Here is a 22,086-nt window from a genome sequence, read left to right as displayed (position 1 = left end):
GAATAGAAAAGAAAAGAAACGAAATATTTACCAATGAATCTACACATAGGCCTGCTAAAACTAATAGAATAGAATATAATAATACAGAATAGAAACTACATTTAGGCCTGGTGAAAAAAAACATAGAATAGAATAGAAACTAAATATATACCACATACAGGACTGCTAAAACTAATAGAATAAAATGGAATAGAATAAAATAGAATAGAATCAACATATAGGCCTGCTGAAAAAACAATAGAATAGTACAGAATAGAATAGAAACTGCATACAGGACAGTGAAAAATAGGCCTACTAAATCAAATAGAAAATAAAAGAATATAATAGAAACCACATATAGACCTGATATACATTTAGACATCATATAGACCTGCTATTCTAAAAGAATATAATTTAAACTATATGTATGATTTCTACAAACTAATAGAATATAATAGAATAGAAACTACAAATAAATAGAAACTACTATAGACCTGCTGAAAAACATATAGAATAGAATAGAAACTATACATAGGGAACTGGAACTACATATAGGCCTGCTGCAAAAATAATAGAATAGAACAGGATAGAATAGAATAGAATAGAAACTACATGTAGGCCAGTCAAACTACATATAGGCCTGCTAAAACTAATAGAACAGAATAAAATAAAATAGAAGCTACATATAGGCCTGCTGCAAAAACAATAGAATATAATAGAAACCACATATAGACCTGCAGAATAGAATAGAATTGAAACTATATATATATATATATATGATTTCTACAAACAAATAGAATATAATAGAATAGAAACAACAAATAAATAGAAACTACTATAGACCTGCTGAAAAACAATAGAATATAATTGAATAGAATAGAAACTACATACAGGCCTGTTAAAAAGGAATAGAGTATAATAGAAAAGAATATAATAGAAACCACATATAGGCCTGCTGAAAAACTAATAGAATAGAATTGAAACTACATATAGGACTACTGCAAATAAATAGTATAGAATATAATAGAATATATTTTAAACTACACACACACACACATATATATATATATAACTGTATCTACATATAGGCCTGCTAAAAGTAAAAGAATAGAATGGAATAGAATAAATAGAATAGAAACTACATATTGAGCTGCTGAAAAAACAATAGAATATAATTAAATAGAATAGAAACTGCATACAGGCCAGTAAAATTACATATAGGCCTGCTAATAACAAATAGAATAGAATAAAATTTAATAGAATAGAAGCCACATATAGGCCTGCTGAAACTAATAGAATATAATAAAATAGAAACTAAATATAGGCCTGCTGAGAAATGAATAGAAAAGAATAAAAACGACATATAGGCCTGCTAAAAATAACAGAATAGAATTAAATAAAATAGAAACTATATTTAGGCCAGTAACAGTACATGCAGCCATGCTAAAACTAATAGAACAGAACAGAATAGAATAGAATAGAAACTACATATAGGCCTGCTGCAAAAACAATAGAATAGAATTGAATAGAATAGAAAGTACATACAGGCCTGCTAAAAACTAATAGAATATAATAGAAACCACATATAGACCTGCAGAACAGAATAGAATTGAAAATATATATATAATTTCTACAAACAAATAGAATAGAATAGAATAGAAACAACAAATAAATAGAAACTACTATAGACCTGCTGAAAAACAATAGAATATAATTGAATAGAATAGAAACTACATACAGGCCTGTTAAAAACTAATAGAATAGAATTGAAACTACATATAGGACTACTGCAAAGAAATAGTATAGAATATAATTGAATATATTTTAAACTACACACACACACACACACACACACACACACACACACACACATATATATATATATATATATAACTGTATCTACATATAGGCCTGCTAAAAGTAAAAGAATAGAATAGAATACAATTTAATAGAATAGAAGCCACATATAGGCCTGCTGAAAGTAATAGAATAGAATAAAATAGAAACTAAATATAGGCCTGCTGAGAAATGAATAGAAAAGAATAAAAACGACATATAGGCCTGCTAAAAATAACAGAATAGAATTAAATAAAATAGAAACTATATTTAGGCCAGTAACAGTACATGTAGCCATGCTAAAACTAATAGAACAGAATAGAATAGAATAGAAACTACATATAGGCCTGCTGCAAGAATAGTAGAATAGAATAGGAAATAATAGAAATGATATGTAGGCCAGTAAAACTGCATATAGGCCTGCTGAAAAGTAAGAAAAGAGTAGAATAGAAATGATTTTATGCCTGCTGTAAAGCGATCAATCTGGATACAGTATGAAAAATATCAAGAAGGTTTTTCCAGCATGAGGTGTTGCAGCACTTTGACAACAATTTGATTTATTACTTCTCAGTCTCCCTCCGTCCGTCTGTCTGTCCATCAGTCTCTTTTTTTTACGAAAGGGGGTTCTTTGAGACTCGATGTACGTATATAATCAAAATCTACTAAAGCACCTAAATCTCATGTCACCTGTAGCAGGGTGTAAAGCGGTATAAGTCTTACAGCTATTTATGTCTGCACAGCGATGGAGACACTTGGATATATATGTGTGAAAGATGCATTTTTCTGCTCTCTTCTCTATCTGCCTGTCTGTCTCTCTCTCTCTGCCTGTCTGTCTCCCAATTTGCTCTGTGTGCATGTGTGTGTGCGTGTGTGTGTGTGTGTGTGTTGGCAGACTCTTGCTGCAGACGGGCACACAGATGGGTGACAGGCTGTGCCGAAACCACTCACACACACCTGCTTCTTCATACGCAAACGTACACATACACACATGCATACATACAAAAATGTACACACAGAAATGCACCTTGAAAAACGAAATAATGAAATAAGCATCCTAACCTCTCTTAAATGAGTTGAAGTTTGATGAACAACTGTGATGCTCCCTAAAGCTCTTCATATGTAAGTGTAGACAGATGTTTGTCTTAGTGACTTTATAACTCTAGCACAGCCATAATTCAACCCAATGCATGCCCCCAACACTGCACATACAGATGTCCTCAAGCTATGAGATATTTCTCATCATGACACCGAGCTGAGGATGAGAAATAAATAATTAGAGCTGTGAGAAAGACGGGAGAATGATGAGTATTGGCTGATAAATGAGTGTGGAGAGCGGCGGAATGAGAAGGCGGAGGGGATTAGGGTGCTTTGGAACACTTTAAGCGCATTATGGATTAAAAAAAGGTCAGAATGTTTAGCAACATAATGCTAAACCTCTTAAGCAAAACCCAACTGCATGGTGATAAACAGGGATGGAGGGAGAAAGAGAGGATGATTTAAAGAGGGGTGGGGGGTGGTGAATGGATTTTAACATCTGTTTGGGTCAGAGAGAGACAGAGTCGTTTAACAGACAAGCATACACATACCTAAATATTGTCATATCTCATTTATTATTAAAAAATATAACAGGGAAGCCGTGTATGGACTGAAAGGGATAGATCATATACCCACATGACTTTCTTTCTTCTGTGGAACATTATTGGAGAATATTCTGGCTGTTCTTTTCTATATAATGAAAGTGAATGGGGATAAATCTATTTGAGAGAGAGAGAGCGATAGAGAGAGAGCCAGAGAGAGAGCGAGAGAGAGAGAGTGAGAGAGAGCGAGCCAGAGAGAGAGCGATAGAGAGAGAGCGAGCCAGAGAGAGAGCGATAGAGAGAGAGAGAGAGAGAGAGAGAGAGAGATGTAAACATGATTTTAATGTTATAAAACCACTTACTAACTTTATCTGCGTAGTTACATCCAAGTTTACAACCTTGTTACCATGACAACATAACGCTGCAAACCCTAAAACCCTACGCATTTATATCTACATTTTAAACAACTTTACATCTCAAATAATACAGAAAATTATTGTTAGTTCTTCTATGAAATTATAAGCTTAACCTTCTGCCTTTAAACCCTCCAAAAATTGGCCCTATAAAGTGCCAATGCAAGGTAAGCGTAAAGCTCAAATTGCCATTAATGATTGAGTACATAAACAACCAGTGTTCAAAACAATGTCCTTACCTTACCTTACTAATTCACCACAGTAAGCCTAAAAAAACTGATTTTATTTTGCGCTCGAATTTGGCACGAAATTATGACGTATATCCTTCCGTCATTAGGCTATGTCATGTGCGTAAACATAGGAAAGAACCGGCTGTCCCGTACCCATGTTAACAGTAGATGGCGGTAATGCACTGTTTTAGTTTGCAAAGAAACTGCAGTTCAGTTTGTAACACTGGCTGTGTCTCGTTTGGAAGGCTGCGTGCTAGGTAGGACGCATCCTTTGAAGGCTACAGTATACCGAGTGTCCTCCTTTAAACAAGCCTCGTTTCAACGAGACGGCCTTCATAAGACAAACGGAAATGGAAGGTAACATGGTTGCGGAGGACGCGGCCTTCCAAACGAGACACAGCCACTCACACAGGTCAGGACATCATCGTTGCAGTCTAGATGGATGTTTATCTGTTATCCGTTTGGCGAAGTTGTTTATCTGCTATAATCCGTGGATATGTTGTCTGGTCTGGTTGTCGAAGCTTATATTGCTTGTCCTGCTTGTATGAATCGAACATTACTCGTGTGTTAACCGATCGCGATGTATTTACGTTGTCCGGTGAAGTTACTGTAAGTAAGCTCAAATCATGAGATTCATCCGGCAGAAGAACAGTGCCAAAACACGACTCGCGTGAAGCGTTCTTCCACAAATTGCTTGTAATTTTACATTTTAACCACAAGTGTCGCTAGAGAGCACAAAGTTACGTAGTGCAGCTTTAATCGACAGTATTTGTGGCATAATGTTGATTTCGACTCGTCCCTCCTTTTCTTTAAAGAAGAAAAGCAAAAATGGAGGTTACAGTGAGGCTCTTACAATGGAAGTGAATGGGGACGATGTTTAAAGGCAGAAATGTGAAGCTTATACTTTTATAAAAGCACTTACATTAATTCTTCTGTTGTTATTTTTACAGTCATTTTATTGTTTGTTGACGTCACATCATCGTGGCTGTAAAGTTGTAAAATTATACAATTACAAGTTGTAAAATTGGCTGTAACTTTACAAAGGTTTGTAAGTGGTTTAATCACTAAAATCGTGTTAACACACATATTGTTTATGTCTAGTGTCTATACTTTTGAACCAGTGAGTATTTTAACGTTTACGCATTGCACCCCATTCACATCCATCGTAAGTGCCTCGCTTTAACCCAGATTTGTGCTTTATTAAAGTAAAGGAGGGGCAAGACAAAATACATTTTTGTGTTAATAAACATAATGCCACAAACGGACTCGATTGAGCTTAATATTGTATTAGACCCAGAATATTGCTTTAAGGATTTGGCTTTCATCATCATTTATGTATTTATTTCTCTCACACACACACACACACACACACACACACACACACACACACACACACACACACACACACACACACACACACACACACACACACACACTCTGTACTGTCAATCATTCTTACACTGACTTGACTTCAGTGTATTTATTATATCTTACTCTCTTCCTTCTGAAAAGCCCAGTATATGTTAACCACAACTAGCCAGCTCAAACTTTTGAACTAGCAAGACCACCTTTTCAATTTCACTAGCTAAGTTTTGTGGATGAACCGCATGGCAATGCTGGTCAACCAGCTAAACCACCACTAAATGGCATACACCAGCCTGGACCAACATGCAAATCCTGGTCATTGTACTGGTCTAAGCTGTTTTTTCAGCCGGGTTTTGCTCTCAATCTTAGCATCAGTCAGCTCAAACAGCAATGGGATGCTGTATGTAAATGTCTGTGTGCCATATGAAATATAACCTACACATTTCATGGGTTTGGGCCTGTGTTTATCCTGTGTATATGTGTGTTGTCAGCTAGCAGGAATGTGTGTGCACCGCTAATGCTAAGATGGCTGCCAAAGACTAAAATGGCTGCCAGGATTCGAGAAAAAGAGAAAGTGAGAGACACAGAGTGAGACAGAGATGGAGACAACATGCTAAACAGAGAGAATAGGGACTTTGTCTCTGTTTTTGTCCTCTTTTTAGTGTTTAGGCTGCTGTTCTTTTGTTTTATGACTGTATTAATCTAAAAAATTGTGCTGGCAAGAGCAAGTGTGTTCCCTTATCACCTACAACCGACCGATAAACACCTACACAAACACACACGCCAACACACAGCCCGCCAGCCTCATCTTTATAAACTGTGCTGATAACACACAATCACACACACTCTTTCATCCATACAGTAGCCTATATACGCCGATGCTAACACCTCATATTTCATGTTCTCTCTCATGTTCACGTTTGTGCATATTTTTGTCATTGTGCCTTTATAAAACTCAGTGATAATTACAATGTTAATGTTAATGAGCAATACTATTCGAATATAAAGCATTTAATGACCTATAATTGCATCTTTCTCTGTCTCTCTTTCTGTTTCTGTCTCATGCAGAATCTGGGCAATCAGACAATTCCAGTCAACAAGGAGACTCAGACATCAAACCGCCTCAGAACGGTGGGGAAAGCTCGTACAGACTACACCGATCAGCCACAACATTAAAACCACCTGCCTAATAGTGTGTAGGTCCCCCTCGTGCCACCAAAACAGTGCCAACCCACATCTCAGAACAGCATTCTGATATACTATTCTTCTCAGCACAATTGACCCAGAAATACTCAAACCAGCCCGTCTGGCACCAACAATCATGCCACAGTACAAATAACTGAGATCACATTGTTCCCCATTCTGATGGTTGATGTGAACATTAACTGAAGCTCCTGACCCGTATCTACATGATTTTATGCACTGCTGCCACACGATTGGCTGATTAGATAATCACATGGATGATTGTTGGTGTCAGACAGGCTGGTTTGAGTATTTCTGGGATTTTCACACACAACAGTCTCTAGAATTTACTCCGAATGGCGCCAAAAACAAAAAACATCCAGTGAGCGGCAGTTCTGTGGACGGAAACACCTTGTTGATGAGAGAGGTCAATGGAGAATGGCCAGACTGGTTTGAACTGACAGAAAGTCTGCAGTAACTCAGATAACCACTCTGAACAATTGTGCTGAGAAGAATAGTATATCAGAATGCTGTTCTGAGATGCTGGTTGGCGCTGTTTTGGCGGCACGAGGGGACCTACACAATATTAGGCAGGTGGTTTTAATGTTGTGGCTGATATTAAACTTCAAAATAAACACTAACTAAGCATTTCACATGTCGCACTACTGACTGAATTTCTATTGACGTGCGTTATTTTAATAGATTACTTTAAGTTGCACAACCTCATCCAGAGATGTACATTTGTACAATATTGTATTTAATAGAGATAAAATGTTCTGCTGTGCTGTGGTACTGCCACTTTAAATATTCTTTAAGTGCAGTTAAGTCCATGTTCTAGTTGAGTGAGAAATATGTTTACTTCTCTGCAGGACATCTGAGTTTTCAGGACTGCTTTGTTACTTCAGGGGTCTGGAACGTAGCTGAGCTAGTACGAGTGTCTCAGAGTAAGTAACACACACACACACACACACCCACCAGTGTTTCTAGTGAATCTGCAGTGCCACGGAAAAATATATATGAATTACCCATGTATATATTAAATCGGAGTTGCCTCATATGCCTATATTATATAAAGCGTTGTCCTCGCTGATTGCACATACAAAACAAACATACAGTTGCCTCATTTTTAGGCCTAACTTTGTGTACATGCACACATGAAACCATAAATTTAGCATAGATTAAAGAAACGTCCCGGGTTCAATACCATTTAAGATCAATTTAACAATATTTGTGGCATAAGATTAACTACCGCAAAAACTTTGTTTTTACTTGTCTTTCATTTATTAAATAAAAGAAAAAAAAAATTGGGCCAGTCCATAAATGCTAAAATACACATTGTTTCAAAAGTATAGTCACAAGCTGTAAACATTAAATGCGTTAACATGATTTAAGTGAAACCACTAACAAACTTTATCTGTTTAAATGTATATTTATTATTACAAATGCGTTGTCATGATGACATAACCCTGCAATCCCAGTAATGGATATAACTTTACACAGGTAAGGCTAGTAAGTGATTTTGTCCCACTGAAATCAAGTTCATATGTACACCGATGAGCCAAAACATTATGACCAGTCAAAGGTGAAGCGAAATAACAATGCCACATGTCAAGGTCTGGGTAGATTAGATGGGAAGTGAACAATCAGTTCTCGTAGTCAACATGTTGAATGCAGGAGAAATGGGCAGGAGTAAAGACCTGAGCGACTTTCACAAGGACCAAATTGTTATGGCCAGACGACTGGGTCAGAGTATCTCTGAAACGTCAAGGGTTGTGGGGTGCTCCACTACCGACAGTGGTCCGAGGAGGGACAAACCACAAACTGGCGACAGGGTGTTGGGCACCCAAGGCTCATCGATGCACAAGGGCAACGGAGGCTATCCCGTCTGGTCCGAAATGACAGAAGGTCTACAAGTCACAGAACATTTTTAGGATTTACACTAGGAATGTGTGACTGCATAGTGCACTGCACCCTGCCTCGTATGGGGCTGTGGAACCGCAGACCGCTTAGAGTGCCCATGAGGACCCCTGTCCGCCATCAAAAGTGCCTACAATGGGCACACGAGCATTGTAAATGGACATCGCCTAGTCCGATGAGTCCAGTTTGCACCATGATGCACAGTGGGAAGACGACAAGCAGGTGGAGGGAGTGTGATGCTGGGAAACCCTGGGTCCAGCCATTCCGTGTGGCTGTCAATTTGACACGTGCCACCTGCCTAAACATAGTTGCAGACCAGGTACACCCCTTCATGGCACTGGTATTCCCTGATGGCAGTGGTCCCTTTAGCAGGATAGTGCGTCCTGCCACTCTGCACACATTGTTTGGGAATGGTTTGAGGAACATGATGAAGAGTTCAAGGTGTTGCCCTGACCTCCAAATTCCCCAGATCTCAATCCGATTGAGCATTTGTGGGATGTGCTGGACCAACAAGTCCGATCCATGGCGGCTTCACCCCACAACTTACAGGACTTGAAGGATCTGCTGCTAATGTCTTGGTGCCAGATACCACAGGACACCTTCAGAGGTCTTGTAGAGTCTATGCCTCGGCGAGTCATCACTGTTTTGGTGGCACGTGTAGGACCAACAGCATATTTGTCAGGTGGTCATAATGTTTTGGCTCAACGGCGTATCATTTTTACGCTTTATTGTTATACTTTTGAACAAACGTGTAGTTTAGTATTTCTGGACTGGCCCCAATCACTTCAATTTTAAGTGCAACACTTTAACTTTATTTTACAATTGTATGTATTCTTTTTTATAAATAGGGAATGAATCAAAATAATTTTTGTGGTAATCATTATGCAACAAATGCAGTCGATTGAGCTTAACTTAGAACATTCCTTTAATTAATAATTTATCTCTGTTTCCATTTTAAAAATGTACATTTTAGCTTTTCATTTAAAATTTGAAGTGCAAGTTTCAGATGTCACGTTGCTCTCTTCTGCAGCCCCGGTTGCAACAGCATCAGGTCCTAATTTCTCACTCGCAGATCTTGAAAGTCCCGGTTACTACAACATCAACCAAGTAGCACTCGGCAGACGTTCGCTTGCCTCTCCTCCATCCACAAGGTAAACACACACACATTGCCATCCATAAACATACAGTATATTCCTTTATTTGCATCATCAGAATGCATCAGAATGAGCTTTATTGCCAAGTATGCTTACACATACAATGAAAGCTTCCAGTGCACAAACAATTCAACAACAAGACAGAGATAATAATAATAAAAGTGAATAGAAAATATAAGTATATATAGAAATGCACAATAAGACAAATATATATATATGTTTGTGTCTGTTCCAGTCTCTCTGATCTGTCTTGCTTGTCTTTCCTCCTATTTGTCTCTCTTTTCTCTTTTCCTCTTTTTCTGTCGCTCTTCTCTTGTTAGGTCTGAGGTGGAGCTGTATGGCAGTCTTCCACGAAGGTACTCAGTCTGTCACTGACGTCTGTATCTCTGCACTTTTTCTGTGTTCATGTTTATCTCTTACAGTGATCTACTGCTGATTAACTTTATTCTGTCTCATTCTTTCTGTAGCTCTAATAAGCGTAAGTCTATTGATGACAGTGAGATGGAGAGTCCAGTCGATGACGTCTTCTTCACCAGTCGTTCGCCGGCTGGCACCAGTTCCCAGTCCAGTGGCTGGCCTAATGACGTTGATGCAGGTGGGCGTCTCACACACACACACACACACACACTTTTTCCACCGAAATGGTGCTGGTGCTTGGTCGGGGAATCTGTGAAACTATAGCCAGAGTTTCCACAGTGGAAACGAGTTATAAATAAATAAATAAGACTTGTGTTTATACTTCCAGTGAGCGGGCTAAAGACGACTGTGGCAAGGAACACAAAACTCTGTAAGATGTTGGTTAATGGAGAAAAATAACCTTTGGGGAAACCAGACTCACTGTGGGGGCCAGTTCCCCTCTGACTAATCAAATAAATAAATAAATGGACATGAAATATTGATTTACGTTGAAACTATGTTATTAGTGGTCCTGACTCTCTGTGGTCATTAAAAATCCCTAGGGCACTTCTCGTAAAGAGTAGGGGTTTAACCCCGGTGTCCTAGCCAAATTCCCCCGATTGGCCCCTATCTATCATGGCCTCCTAATAATCTCCATCCCTAAATTGGCTACATCACTCTATCATCTCCTCTCCACCAATAGCTGGTGTGTGGTGGGCGTTCTGGTGCACTATGGCTGCCGTTGCATCATCCAGGTGGATGCTGCACACTGGTGGTGGTTGAGGAGTTTCCCCCTATACTATGTAAAGCTCTTTGAGTGCCTAGAAAAGCGCTATATAAATGTAAATTGTTGTTTTTGTTGTATTTGCTAACTTGTAGAGATCACAGAGTGATACGAGAAGTAGGAAAGATGACTCTCGAATGCCGGATAACCGGTCTGATATGACTCAATCCCCGGATATGCGGTTGTTACTCAGACATATTAGACCACTAGATGGTGCCATTGACCAATCAGGAATTAGATTTCGAGAGAGCTGTGAAATAGTATATATTAACATTGCTCTTGCAGCAGTATCACTTATTATTTATTCTATTTTGGGATGTTGTACAATTAAATATACTGATTGCTTTGACTTTTCATTATTTAGCAAAAAAGTGAGAAATACAATACATTACATTACTCTATGACGATGCCCTACACGGACGGTTTCGCTGTGGCGTGTTTATATCACCGTCTCCCACTGAACGCGGTTACATGCGCTCCTCCCGTGAATGCCGCCCGTTCGTTAATGCGGAAGTGCCAGATTGGGCACTGCTACTGTATCGGTGGAAAAGGGGTAATACACACCACTTATGTGATCTCAACACACTGTTTACACACTCTTTATTTCTCTCTCTATCTCTCTCATGTCAACATTTCCCTTCTCCAGTTGCAGTGCAGCACCATTTGTCGAGTGTTCAAGAGAGGAAGATAAAACATGAGAATGATGGCGTGCAGTTCCCATACCATGGTTAGAATACACTTTATACACACACACACACACACACACACGCGTTGGTGCGGCTATAGACCTAATGATTTTTATACTGTACGAATTATAGATTATAACCCTACCCCTAAGAAAATCTCTGAGCTTTACACAGAAACTCTTGCATATCAATTGAGCATCAGGACTAGATGGCCGCTGTGGTCACAACGACAGATATCAGTGTTAAGTCAGAGCCCAGATGGGACTGTAGAAGCCACCGCAACTGGAGGACAACTGCGACACACACACACACCACCTTGTAGAAACAAACATTGAGAAAATGCACAGGTGTGCATTCTGTTCATGTATTTACTACACACACACACACACACACACACACACACACACATACACACACTCAATCTGTGTTCTGGTCCCAGATGGTGCTTCCGTGTGTCTACAGTAGTGGGAGACATCTGCTCTGTGTTTGTGTGTGAATGTCATAATCAGAAAGAAATGCTCTCCATTACAAAGCTGTGTATGTTTTGAAAGCTCTGTAAGTAATGTGTAGTTTATTATAATTTTTTTTTATGTTAAATGTTCAAATCTTTCTCCAATCCCAGATTAGAGGTGTATTCTGGGTTCGATACAAGTTAAGCTCATAAAACAACGATTTAAAGGGGTCATATAATGCCATTTTTGTACAAGTTAATATGAATCTTTAGGGTCTAAATGAAAACTTTGTAATGTACTTTTATTAAAAATTCTCATTATTATTTTAAGAAAACACTAATTTTATCTGCTCAAAAACAGCTCTGTTTTCAGCATGCCGTTTCAGTGCATATGACTTTAAATGATAATGAGCTTTGGTCACCCCGCCCCTCCGTTCTGGAGTTATTCTCCATATAACAGTTTTTTGTCATTACTTCTTAATCAGTAACATACAAGTAAACCAGGTGTAACTTAGTGTTACCATGTTAACTGTAACACCTGCGTACACAGTTTTTAATAACACAGTAACCATAACGCATTGTTCATTATAAACGTGAGATTATGAATTATATTGAGAACATCGTAACGTTATGGAAAACATGCCGTAATGTACCCTGAGTGTAAACATTAGCCACATTCATTGTGAAGCGTGCAAGCGATTTGCAAAGATTAATATAAAGGTTAATAAAACGTTACACTTACTTCTTCTGGAGGTGCAGAGGGAATATAAATAGTTGGTACCGAATCTTTTTTCAGCAGCAGCTTCATAGCAAAACCAGCTTTATACTGACCCTCGTTTATAAAGCAGTCTGGTGAAAAATGATTCGCGCAAACATGAACGCATTGACGTTGCTCATGGGGAATATTCCCATCGTAAACAAAACTCAGCCACTGCGTCTTCAGCGGTTCAGATTTAGGAACATCAAAATGACTGCTGTGTTCGTTATTACACCGAAGAACAGGACACCACAATCGCTTAGGCGCCATTCTGCTCCAGTGTATCAACAATGATGACGGACTATGATTGACAGCTCGCTCACGAGCGAGGGCGGGTCTGTGTTGAAACACTGCTGTCAATCAACAATCCTGGGAGGGGCGTCCGACCGTGTGACGTCACACGGTCGAACGGCTCGATTTGAGGCAAATATATAAGGAGATTAAAACAAAAACACTGGATGGATTTTTATCATAATAGGATGGTTGTGTACAGGCACAGCCAACACACATTTCAGTACAATCAACTTGAAAAAGTGCATGTACCATTATATGACCCCTTTAAACAAATGTACAGCTCAAGTAATACACAAGTTTTAACAGAAGAATGAATGTAAGTGATTCTATAAATTATAAACGTCACATTTCTGCCTTTAAACCCTCCAAACATTGTCCCCATTCACTTCCATTGTAAGTGCCTCACTGTAACCTCCATTTTTGCTGTTTTAAAGAAAATATGTTTTTGTGGTTATCAACATTATGCCACAAATGCTGCTGATTGAGCTTAACTTGTATTAAACTCAAAATACTCTGTAAAGTGGTTCTGTAGAGATAGCTTGACGTTAGCAGTTTGTAGGTTGATTTTCCTAAAACAAAATGAAGCATTGCGGCTTTTTAAATAGGGCATTTCATTTTCCACCCTTTTCTCTGCCCCTTACACTGTTCCCCCAGGTGCAACGCTACAATCCACACTGACTTGACCATCACAGCCAATCAGAACATATCTGATGTGTATTTAACCCTGTAAAGCCTGACGTATGGAAGAATAACAGAAACGTTTTTAATAGCATTAGACAAACTATAAAAGGAAATCGTAAAAAGTTTGGACATGCTTTTTTTATGCATCATGTTTGATAAATTAGGCATTGAAGGTCATTATCCTCCTGCGGCCCAGCAATTCCTTATTGTGTAGGACATTTGTTATTTAAGTTTTTGTTGCAGTGGTTAATCTTGGGATATTATCAGAGGACTCTCTGGGCTTGTTTGAGGGTTTGGCCATGACCACTTCCTCTCGTTGCTCTATAAATATGGATTGAAATGTAACACAGTTCAATTCAGCACATCAAGTACAATAAGAATAAAATATTATTTTTTCAATAAACAATTTTTATCAAATGTATTTTATGCACCAAACACTATATTGACATTTAAAAAAGGGAAAGTGTTAAAATTTTTCGCTGGGACTCAGGAACTTAAGGTAAGATGACATCATCACAGCTTGTGATGTAAAATAATGAGATCTTTATAATGACAGAGCAGGCTGCATATATGAAAATACACAGACATATTAGTTCACACTTTAAATATAGCTTATAAAATGTATATGTCAGAATATTCAAAGCTCTGTTATTATTATTATTATTATTATTAATAATAATAATAATAATCAGCAGGAAACCGATGCAGTGCGTACTCCAGGTAGGGAAGGAGGTATTGCCCCAAGTGAAGGAGTTCAAGTACCTCGGGGTCTTGTTTACGAGTGAGGGGACAATGGAGCGGGAGGTTGGCTGGAGAATCGGGGCAGCGGGGCAGTATTGCACTCGCTCTATCGCACCGTTGTCACGAAAAGAGAGCTGAGCCGAAAGGCAAAGCTCTCGATCTACCCGTCAGTTTTCATTCCTACCCTCACCTATGGTCATGAAGGCTGGGTCATGACCGAAAGAACTAGGTCGCGAGTACAAGCGGCCGAAATGGGCTTCCTCAGAAGGGTGGCGGGCTTCTCCCTTAGAGATGGGGTGAGGAGCTCAGTCATCCGTGAGGAGCTCGGAGTAGAGCCGCTGCTCCTTTGCATCGAAAGGAGCCAGTTGAGGTGGTTTGGGCATCTGGTAAGGATGCCCCCTGGCCGCCTCCCTAGGGAGGTGTGTCAGGCACGTCCAGCTGGGAGGAGGCCTCGGGGAAGACCCAGGATTAGGTGGAGAGATTACATCTCCACACTGGCATAGGAACACCTCGGGGTCCCCCAGTCAGAGCTGGTTAATGTGGCTCGGGATAGGGAAGCTGCTGCCCCCGCGACCCGACTTCGGATAAGCGGTTGAAGATGGATGGATGGATGGATGGATGTTATTTTTATTTTTTTGTGGTGGGCATGAATGTAATGTAATGGTGATTGAGATATAAACCTCAAAAGCATCTTGTATCATATTTGATACAAGGTTTTCAATAAAATAATATTTAACATTTGAACCAAGCACAAGTTGCTTATATTCAGCAAATACTCATTTTAAAATATCAGTAACAATATAATAATTACTGTCATTTTTACTTTATTAAAATAAGTCATTTATCCCAACATAAGAGTCACATTTCACACAAGACTGCCATTTTAAATAGATCGATATAAACATTGAAACCACTTTTTTCACAAATAACCACTAGATGGTGCCATAAACATGTGAAACTTACATACAACAGGTTGTTTGGCTCGTCAGCTTGAACAGAGAGTAAAACAGGAGTCATCAAACATTGTATCAAATCATATTTGATACACAAGCAAGAGTGCTGTTGTTCCGTATATCAGCATGTGCAGTTAAACAAACAAGTGAATAATATTAAATGAATTAATTCCTGACAAATAGCTAGTTTCTGCACTGAAGTGTATTGTTTGTAAACGAATCAGTGTTTTGAACAAATCTTTTAAGTAAACGAAATGTTCTCCTTCACTTCCATTGTTTCCAAGTCAATGATTGAACAACTCACTGATAACATAAAAGACGTTCATTTGTCGCCTCCTACTGGCATAAATATGCAATCTCCAGAAATGGTCACTAAACGAATCTGGCAAATAAATAAAAATGAATGACGAATCAAAGTCCTCGCCGCTATTTGGAAACCATGAGCATGAAGACAGGAACTAGCTGTTGTATAATTTGGACCAATTTTTGGACCAATGAGATTTCACTGTGGGCTACTTAGCGAAGCACGAAATAGAAACAGAAAAATTGCGGTTTGCACACAGTGTTATAAATGAACAGGCTATCTTTGCTACTGTACTTTTAAGATCGCTATATGTAAATGACATCTGTTATGACTGGATTTACCCGTAGCATCTCATACAAAGCCAAGTTGCTGAATACTGCAGACTGAAAAGGGTTATTGGCACACTGGCTTTAATTTCCATAGATGATCTGGGTGGACTGGGGAGGGAATCGAGCATTATGAACATTAGAATAAATTTCTATAGTGCATCAAACTCTTTAATTCCAAATAACCAGGAGGCGAGAATGTGGCATGTGTGGTTGTACAAATCTTGGGATAAATATACATATATAGGCTTAACACTTTCACACTCCTACACACACATGGGTGTTCTCTCTGGTATACACACACACACACACACACACACACACACACACACACACACACACACACAGTGTGAGCACATGCTAGAACAAATACACTCAGAAGTAGACTGAAAAGGGGGAATTAAGCTGAAATGGGATTTAATGCTTTGTAGAGCAGAGAGGAAAAAATAGCATCAAACTGAAGTGAAGTTTAAGAGTGTGTGTGTATGAGTAACACTGAGCAATGGGTGCCAGCGACTGAGTGTGTGTGTGTGTGTTTTCTTTGGTCATCTGCCAGTTATGAGCCATCCCTGCTCTGTTATCACGTTCTCTCACAATTTCTCACCTTTCATGTTATTTTCATCTCTCTTTCTCTCTGTCTCTGTCTCTCTTTCATCTTTTTGGTGATGGATTGAACCAACTGAGGTGTTGCTAATTTAACATCGTTATAGAACACTTACAGAAGACAGCGGATGGGCGGTATGACGGTATATGCCGTGTGAGAAATGTGTATTTGCACAGCTATTAGTGGGCAGGATTGCTGTACGTTATTTACGACTAAGAGCAACGAAGGAGCATGAACCCCTTTCACATATGAAACCTGTTAAATTTCACATTTCAAATAAAATATATGCTATTAGAAGACGCAACAGCTTTCCATCATTTATGCATTTTAGTTATATTATCATAAGTATTGGTATCACTTACTTGCATCATCTCTGTTTCAACTCTGTGACTGGCACAAAACAGACTACTTACATCACCCCGTCAAGACCACGTACGGGCTCAACATAGGACAAATAACATCGATAAAGAACTTTCCATTGATGATACAAATTCTGGGAAATTGCCAGACCTGATATATCTGTATTATCCATTTGGTCCTGTTCACGCATGACCTCTAAATGTAAAAATGCCATTCCCTTTATAGAAAAGGTTGTATACTGTACACTGATCAGCCACAACATTAAAACCACCTGTCTAATATTATGTAGGTCCCCCTCATGCCACCAACACAGTGCCAACCCGCATCTCAGAATAACATTCTGATATACTATTCTTCCCACCACGATTGTACAGAGTGGTTATCTGAGTTACTGTAGACCAGACTGGCCATTCTCCATTGACCTCTCTCATCAACAAGCCGTATTGGGCAGGTGGTTTTAATGTTGTGGCTGATCGGTGTATGTAAAACAACTTTTGAGTTATGTGAAAATACAGAGCATGTTATCCTAAACAAAGCTAAACAAAGGAGAACAACTGGTTTAAATGCAAAACAGAGTTTAGTTGTGTATGGTCACTAAACAACTAGCGCTATTAACGTTGAATTCAATTGATTTTCAGTCACAGGTGTGCATGTATTGGCTATTTTACAACTTTGAATGTGGCTCTTTCCATCAGACTTTAAATTCGGAACTAGACATTTATCAAATTAATTTTAATGTTTTCAATCTTTTGTTTTTAACTTAATGGGGTCATGAAATGCTCTTTTTTATAGTTTTATTATCTTCCCTGAGGTTCACTGATAATGTTATCAAAGTTTTTATTTAATTATTTGCATTGAAACAGTCTTAATTTTGTAATATATGATAATTTTTTACCCTGTCTCATGCCCATTGTCTGAAACACTCGGGTTTTGGCATAAGCGCCTCCTTAAAACTTCAATGAAAATGTCCACTGAAATAACAGCAAAGAAGACAGAGAATAGCTTCTCCTCTTCAGAGCTGTATCTTGACACCGCGTCTTTTAAAAGCGGCCCGAGATATGTATGAAGCGGTCATAGATGTCTGTCTGTGTTATAAAAATTATTTAAAATAATCCAAATGGTTCCCCTTCAGTGTTCAGGAATAGTTAGGCTTTAGTAGGCCTGTCTGTCCTTCTCTCTCAGTTTACGAACTGAAGCACCAGTGGGCGGGACCAAGGGTGCGATGATGTAAAAGTAGGCGTTGATAATTTCGAGCTGTATAGGCGGTCATGAATGAATGTCCCCCTAGTGACGTAGGGTAGTCGCGGAAGTAGAGAATGAGGCGTATTTGCAGCTTGGGTTCAATACATGCTTTTACTGCATTGGAGATTAAGTTTTGAGTTCTGAAATTTACAGTATGTCTTTATAGTAGAAAGACCCGTTTTATGTAAAAATATCAAGGAAATTTGTATTTGTTAATGGCATGACCACTTTAAATGTTAAATGATGTGAAGCTGTCGCATCTGTCGAGATCCAAGTAGAAGGAAAAAATTGTCAAATAAGTTCTCAAAAAAAATAGACATAACAACATGGATATTTAATATATAAACCATTTTTTTGTTGATTTTTCTTCAAACATCCAGCTAAAATTACTATACTGTGATACATGCCATTATTGTTTTACGAAATGACTCATATGGACACATGATTTCAGTCATACCACCCACCCCTACAGAAGACAATGTTTTAAATCAATCTGTTTGTTAGCAGTGCTGGTATAGAAATCAATGACTTAGAAGGAAAGACAGCCGATTACCTCAAAACAAGTAAACATGATCATTTAGTCAGTCATTTATCACTCCCCTCCCTTCGAAAAACCAATATCTTTTACCAAGATATTTACGGAGTTGTTAGTTAGGCTAAGCTAGCCAGCGAGTGTCGAGCAGTGTTTGATTGGTGTGTTGTTGTTGTTGACATGTGGTTTCTGGCAGGGCTGTGCTCTCCCGGGTCTCTAAAGAAGCCAGCGGGGAAATTCGATTTCAGCGCCCTTTCAGCACAGACGAGGTCCCCCCGAATGGCCTTCACACACCACCCGCTGCCCATGCTGGCAGGCGTGAGACCAGGTGAGACTGACACACTCCAGCAGGGAGAGAGAAAAGACAGAAAGAACGGAGGGAGACAGGAGGGATTTATAGTAGAGAGATGTGATGTTATAGCAGTGTAGGCTTCTCATTGGTCCAGAAGTCCTACTCTGGCACCACACTAGCTCAAAATGGCATCTGATTGGCTCAAAATATTGGCGAGCCATTAATGAAGGCCTCTGATTGGCTGGGCAGTGAGACAGAGAGAGTGAAGAGCGCCAAATACTGTCATAGTTAATGAACATCACCATCCATCCATGCTCTCCTGTCTTTCTTTTTCTCTCTTCTCTTCTCCTCATTTCATCAACACTTTCCTCGTCCATCTCTCCAGCGTGAAGGTTTTTGGTTCCCCATCTTTATGTTAATTAGGGTGATTCTCACGAAACCTGTCAAGAAAATGTCCTGTTTTACTCCTACATCAAAAGAAACCAAGAATTTTTTGGGGGCATATGAAGACAATCTTTAATGTTTATACATATTTTACCCCTTATTTTTCATTACCGCAATGTGAAAACTTTTTCATTTTTATTTATTTGTAAAGTATTTATACAGTACATCATAGTAGTACTTCCTAAAATGTACTTTTCCCTGATGTTAATTAGAAAAGAAACATTGTACAACAGCATCTTGTTACTGTAATGATAAAAGTAAAGCATTCGGATGAATTACGGTAATGAGAATTGGGTTGTAAAATGTGCTTAAGTGACCTGAAAATTGTCACAGTGCAAAAAAATTTAATGGTCCTAAATATAGTTTTCAATTTCTTTATGCATATTTATTTATTTGGGGTTAAATATGACCAGGACATTTCCTTGACTGGTTTCTTATTATAATAAGGAATGCACCTTATTGACAAAAGCTGCATTTTATTTAATTGTGCACATTTTCTAGTGATCATGGTGGCACTAACTTATCAAATGATTATCAAATGGCTGAGAAAAGTGTTAAATCTCAATATACACCGATCAGCCACAACATTTAAACCACCTGCCTAATATTGTGTAGGTCCCCATTGTGCCGCCAAAACTGCGCCAACCCAGCATCTCAGAACAGCATTCAGATATGACTATTCTTCTCAGCACAATTGTACAGAGTGGTTATCTGAGTTACTGCAGACTTTCTATCAGTTCAAACCAGTCTGGCCATTCTCCATTGACCTCTCTCATCAACAATGTGTTTCCGTCCACAGAACTGCTGCTCACTGGATGTTTTTTGTTTTTGGCGCCATTCGGAGTAAATTCTAGAGACTGTTGTGTGTGAAAATCCCAGAAATACTCAAACCAGCCCGTCTGACACCAACAATCATCCATGTGATTATCTAATCAGCCAATCGTGTGGCAGTGCATAAAATCATGCATATATAGGTCAGGAGCTTCAGTTAATGTTCACATCAACCATCAGAATGGGGAACAATGTGATCTCAGTGATTTCGACTGTGGCATGATTGTTGGTGCCAAAAACAAAAAGCATCCAGTGAGCGGCAGTTCTGTGGACGGAAACAACTTGTTGATGAGAGGTCAACAGTAGTCTACAGTAACTCAGATAACCACTCTGTACAATTGGGCTGATATTGTGTATAATCATTTGATAAGTTAGTGCCGGCATGATCCCTAGAAAATGTACACAATTAAAAAAAATTCTGAGATGCGGGTTGGCGCTGTTTTGGTGGCACAAGGGGGACCTACACAATATTAGGCAGGTGGTTTTAATGTTGTGGCTGATCGGTGTATTTCCATATGCACCATATACTCAAGCACATTTTCCACACTTTACAGAAACTTGAGTAAAGTGCAGGTGCATGGATCACAGTGGTTGAGCAACGCTGTCTCAGTAATGTTTGCCGGATTGTGGTAGTCTGCTGCATCCTGCAACCTAGACTCTGATCCAATCTGCAAGAAGGACAACTGCGGCATGGAAATCGAGTCATTTTTACGATTATTTGCATATTTCCATTTGTGAATCAGGTGCTAAAACAAAACGATGCTATCAACAGGTGCGATTTCTTCATGAATTCCTCCCTCGTCTTCTGTTTTTTTTTGTCATATCGGAAAAGAGTTGCTTTAATGTGGCCAGGACACCTGTCCGACAACTGTTTGTGATGAGCTGCGCTCACTTAACGTGAACTCCGCATAGCAGTTTGAGGAACGCTAATCCAACTGCCAGAGAGTCTAAGATCACGATTCACGGCAAACATGCTCATTTCATTTTCCGAATAAAGACAGAGCGGTTCAAGAACGAGAGAAAGAGAAAGACAGGGAGACAGAACCAGGAGAAGGCATAAGGGAACATTTCGAAAGCTTCCCAATGCGCAACAGATGCGTGACCGAAAGAATCTCATAAAAATGGCATGTTTCGTTCTCCGCGTTTTTAAAATTAGCCAGCGAGCATGTCACTTGTTATACAGACATGCTGTCATTCAGATTGGCACAGGACAAAATGTGATGTAGAGAGACAGAAGTGTGTGTGTGTGTGTGTGTGTGTGTGTGTGTGTGTGTGTGTGTGTGGGGGGGGGGTTGTGCTCTTATCAGTCTCCTCTTGGCAGGCACATTCAGAGCGGTTCAAATCCCGTCAGTGAAAGAATAATATTCCGCGACATTAAGACCGTTCGAAACATCTCCATTGCCTCCCATGTTCCTGACATTCCCCAACGTCCCAGATGTTTAATCCCATCCGAGGGTCCTGGGAAAAGAGCAGAATTGCTATCCGTTCGGGTCCGGCCGCAGCCGGCGAGCCCTAATCAAGTAAAGGTCAGTGAGACCGAGGGCAGCGGCTTTAAATGGATTATACGTGCATGTGATGATGGAAGTTTTTCTCTGGCAGACGCTTCTGGTTATAATGTTTATGTAGAGTCAAGACAGTGGAAAAAACAAGGATTGCGTTAGGCCGGGGGAGAGAGCGAGGAATGCGTGCGCATGAGAGAGATGGATGCCCCCGCCTCGCTGCCGTTTCTATTGCATTTGTATGAGTTATGGATGG

General features: G+C 39.3%; 1 protein-coding gene across 6 annotated transcripts in view; it reads left to right on the top strand.

Moving 5' to 3' along the window:
* The window catches only part of LOC127643396 (nuclear factor 1 X-type-like), a 138,094-nt gene that overhangs the window by 94,298 nt on the left and 21,710 nt on the right, over positions 1 to 22,086 (top strand). For 5 of the 6 annotated variants that reach the window (XM_052126086.1, XM_052126091.1, XM_052126085.1 and 2 more), the window contains 7 exons: positions 6,469 to 6,531; positions 7,452 to 7,526; positions 9,530 to 9,650; positions 9,974 to 10,009; positions 10,121 to 10,248; positions 11,480 to 11,560; positions 18,961 to 19,092. In XM_052126086.1, the coding sequence (XP_051982046.1) occupies positions 6,469 to 6,531; positions 7,452 to 7,526; positions 9,530 to 9,650; positions 9,974 to 10,009; positions 10,121 to 10,248; positions 11,480 to 11,560; positions 18,961 to 19,092 (636 nt within the window). The remainder of the gene's footprint in view (positions 1 to 6,468; positions 6,532 to 7,451; positions 7,527 to 9,529; positions 9,651 to 9,973; positions 10,010 to 10,120; positions 10,249 to 11,479; positions 11,561 to 18,960; positions 19,093 to 22,086) is intronic. The other variant, XM_052126089.1, reaches the window with a different exon arrangement.

The sequence above is a fragment of the Xyrauchen texanus genome, chromosome 5 (genome assembly GCF_025860055.1).
Source record: "Xyrauchen texanus isolate HMW12.3.18 chromosome 5, RBS_HiC_50CHRs, whole genome shotgun sequence".
Classification (NCBI taxonomy): Eukaryota; Metazoa; Chordata; class Actinopteri; order Cypriniformes; family Catostomidae; genus Xyrauchen; species Xyrauchen texanus.
Note: the sequence above shows the minus strand (reverse complement) of the source record. Positions and strands in the feature narration are given on the sequence as shown.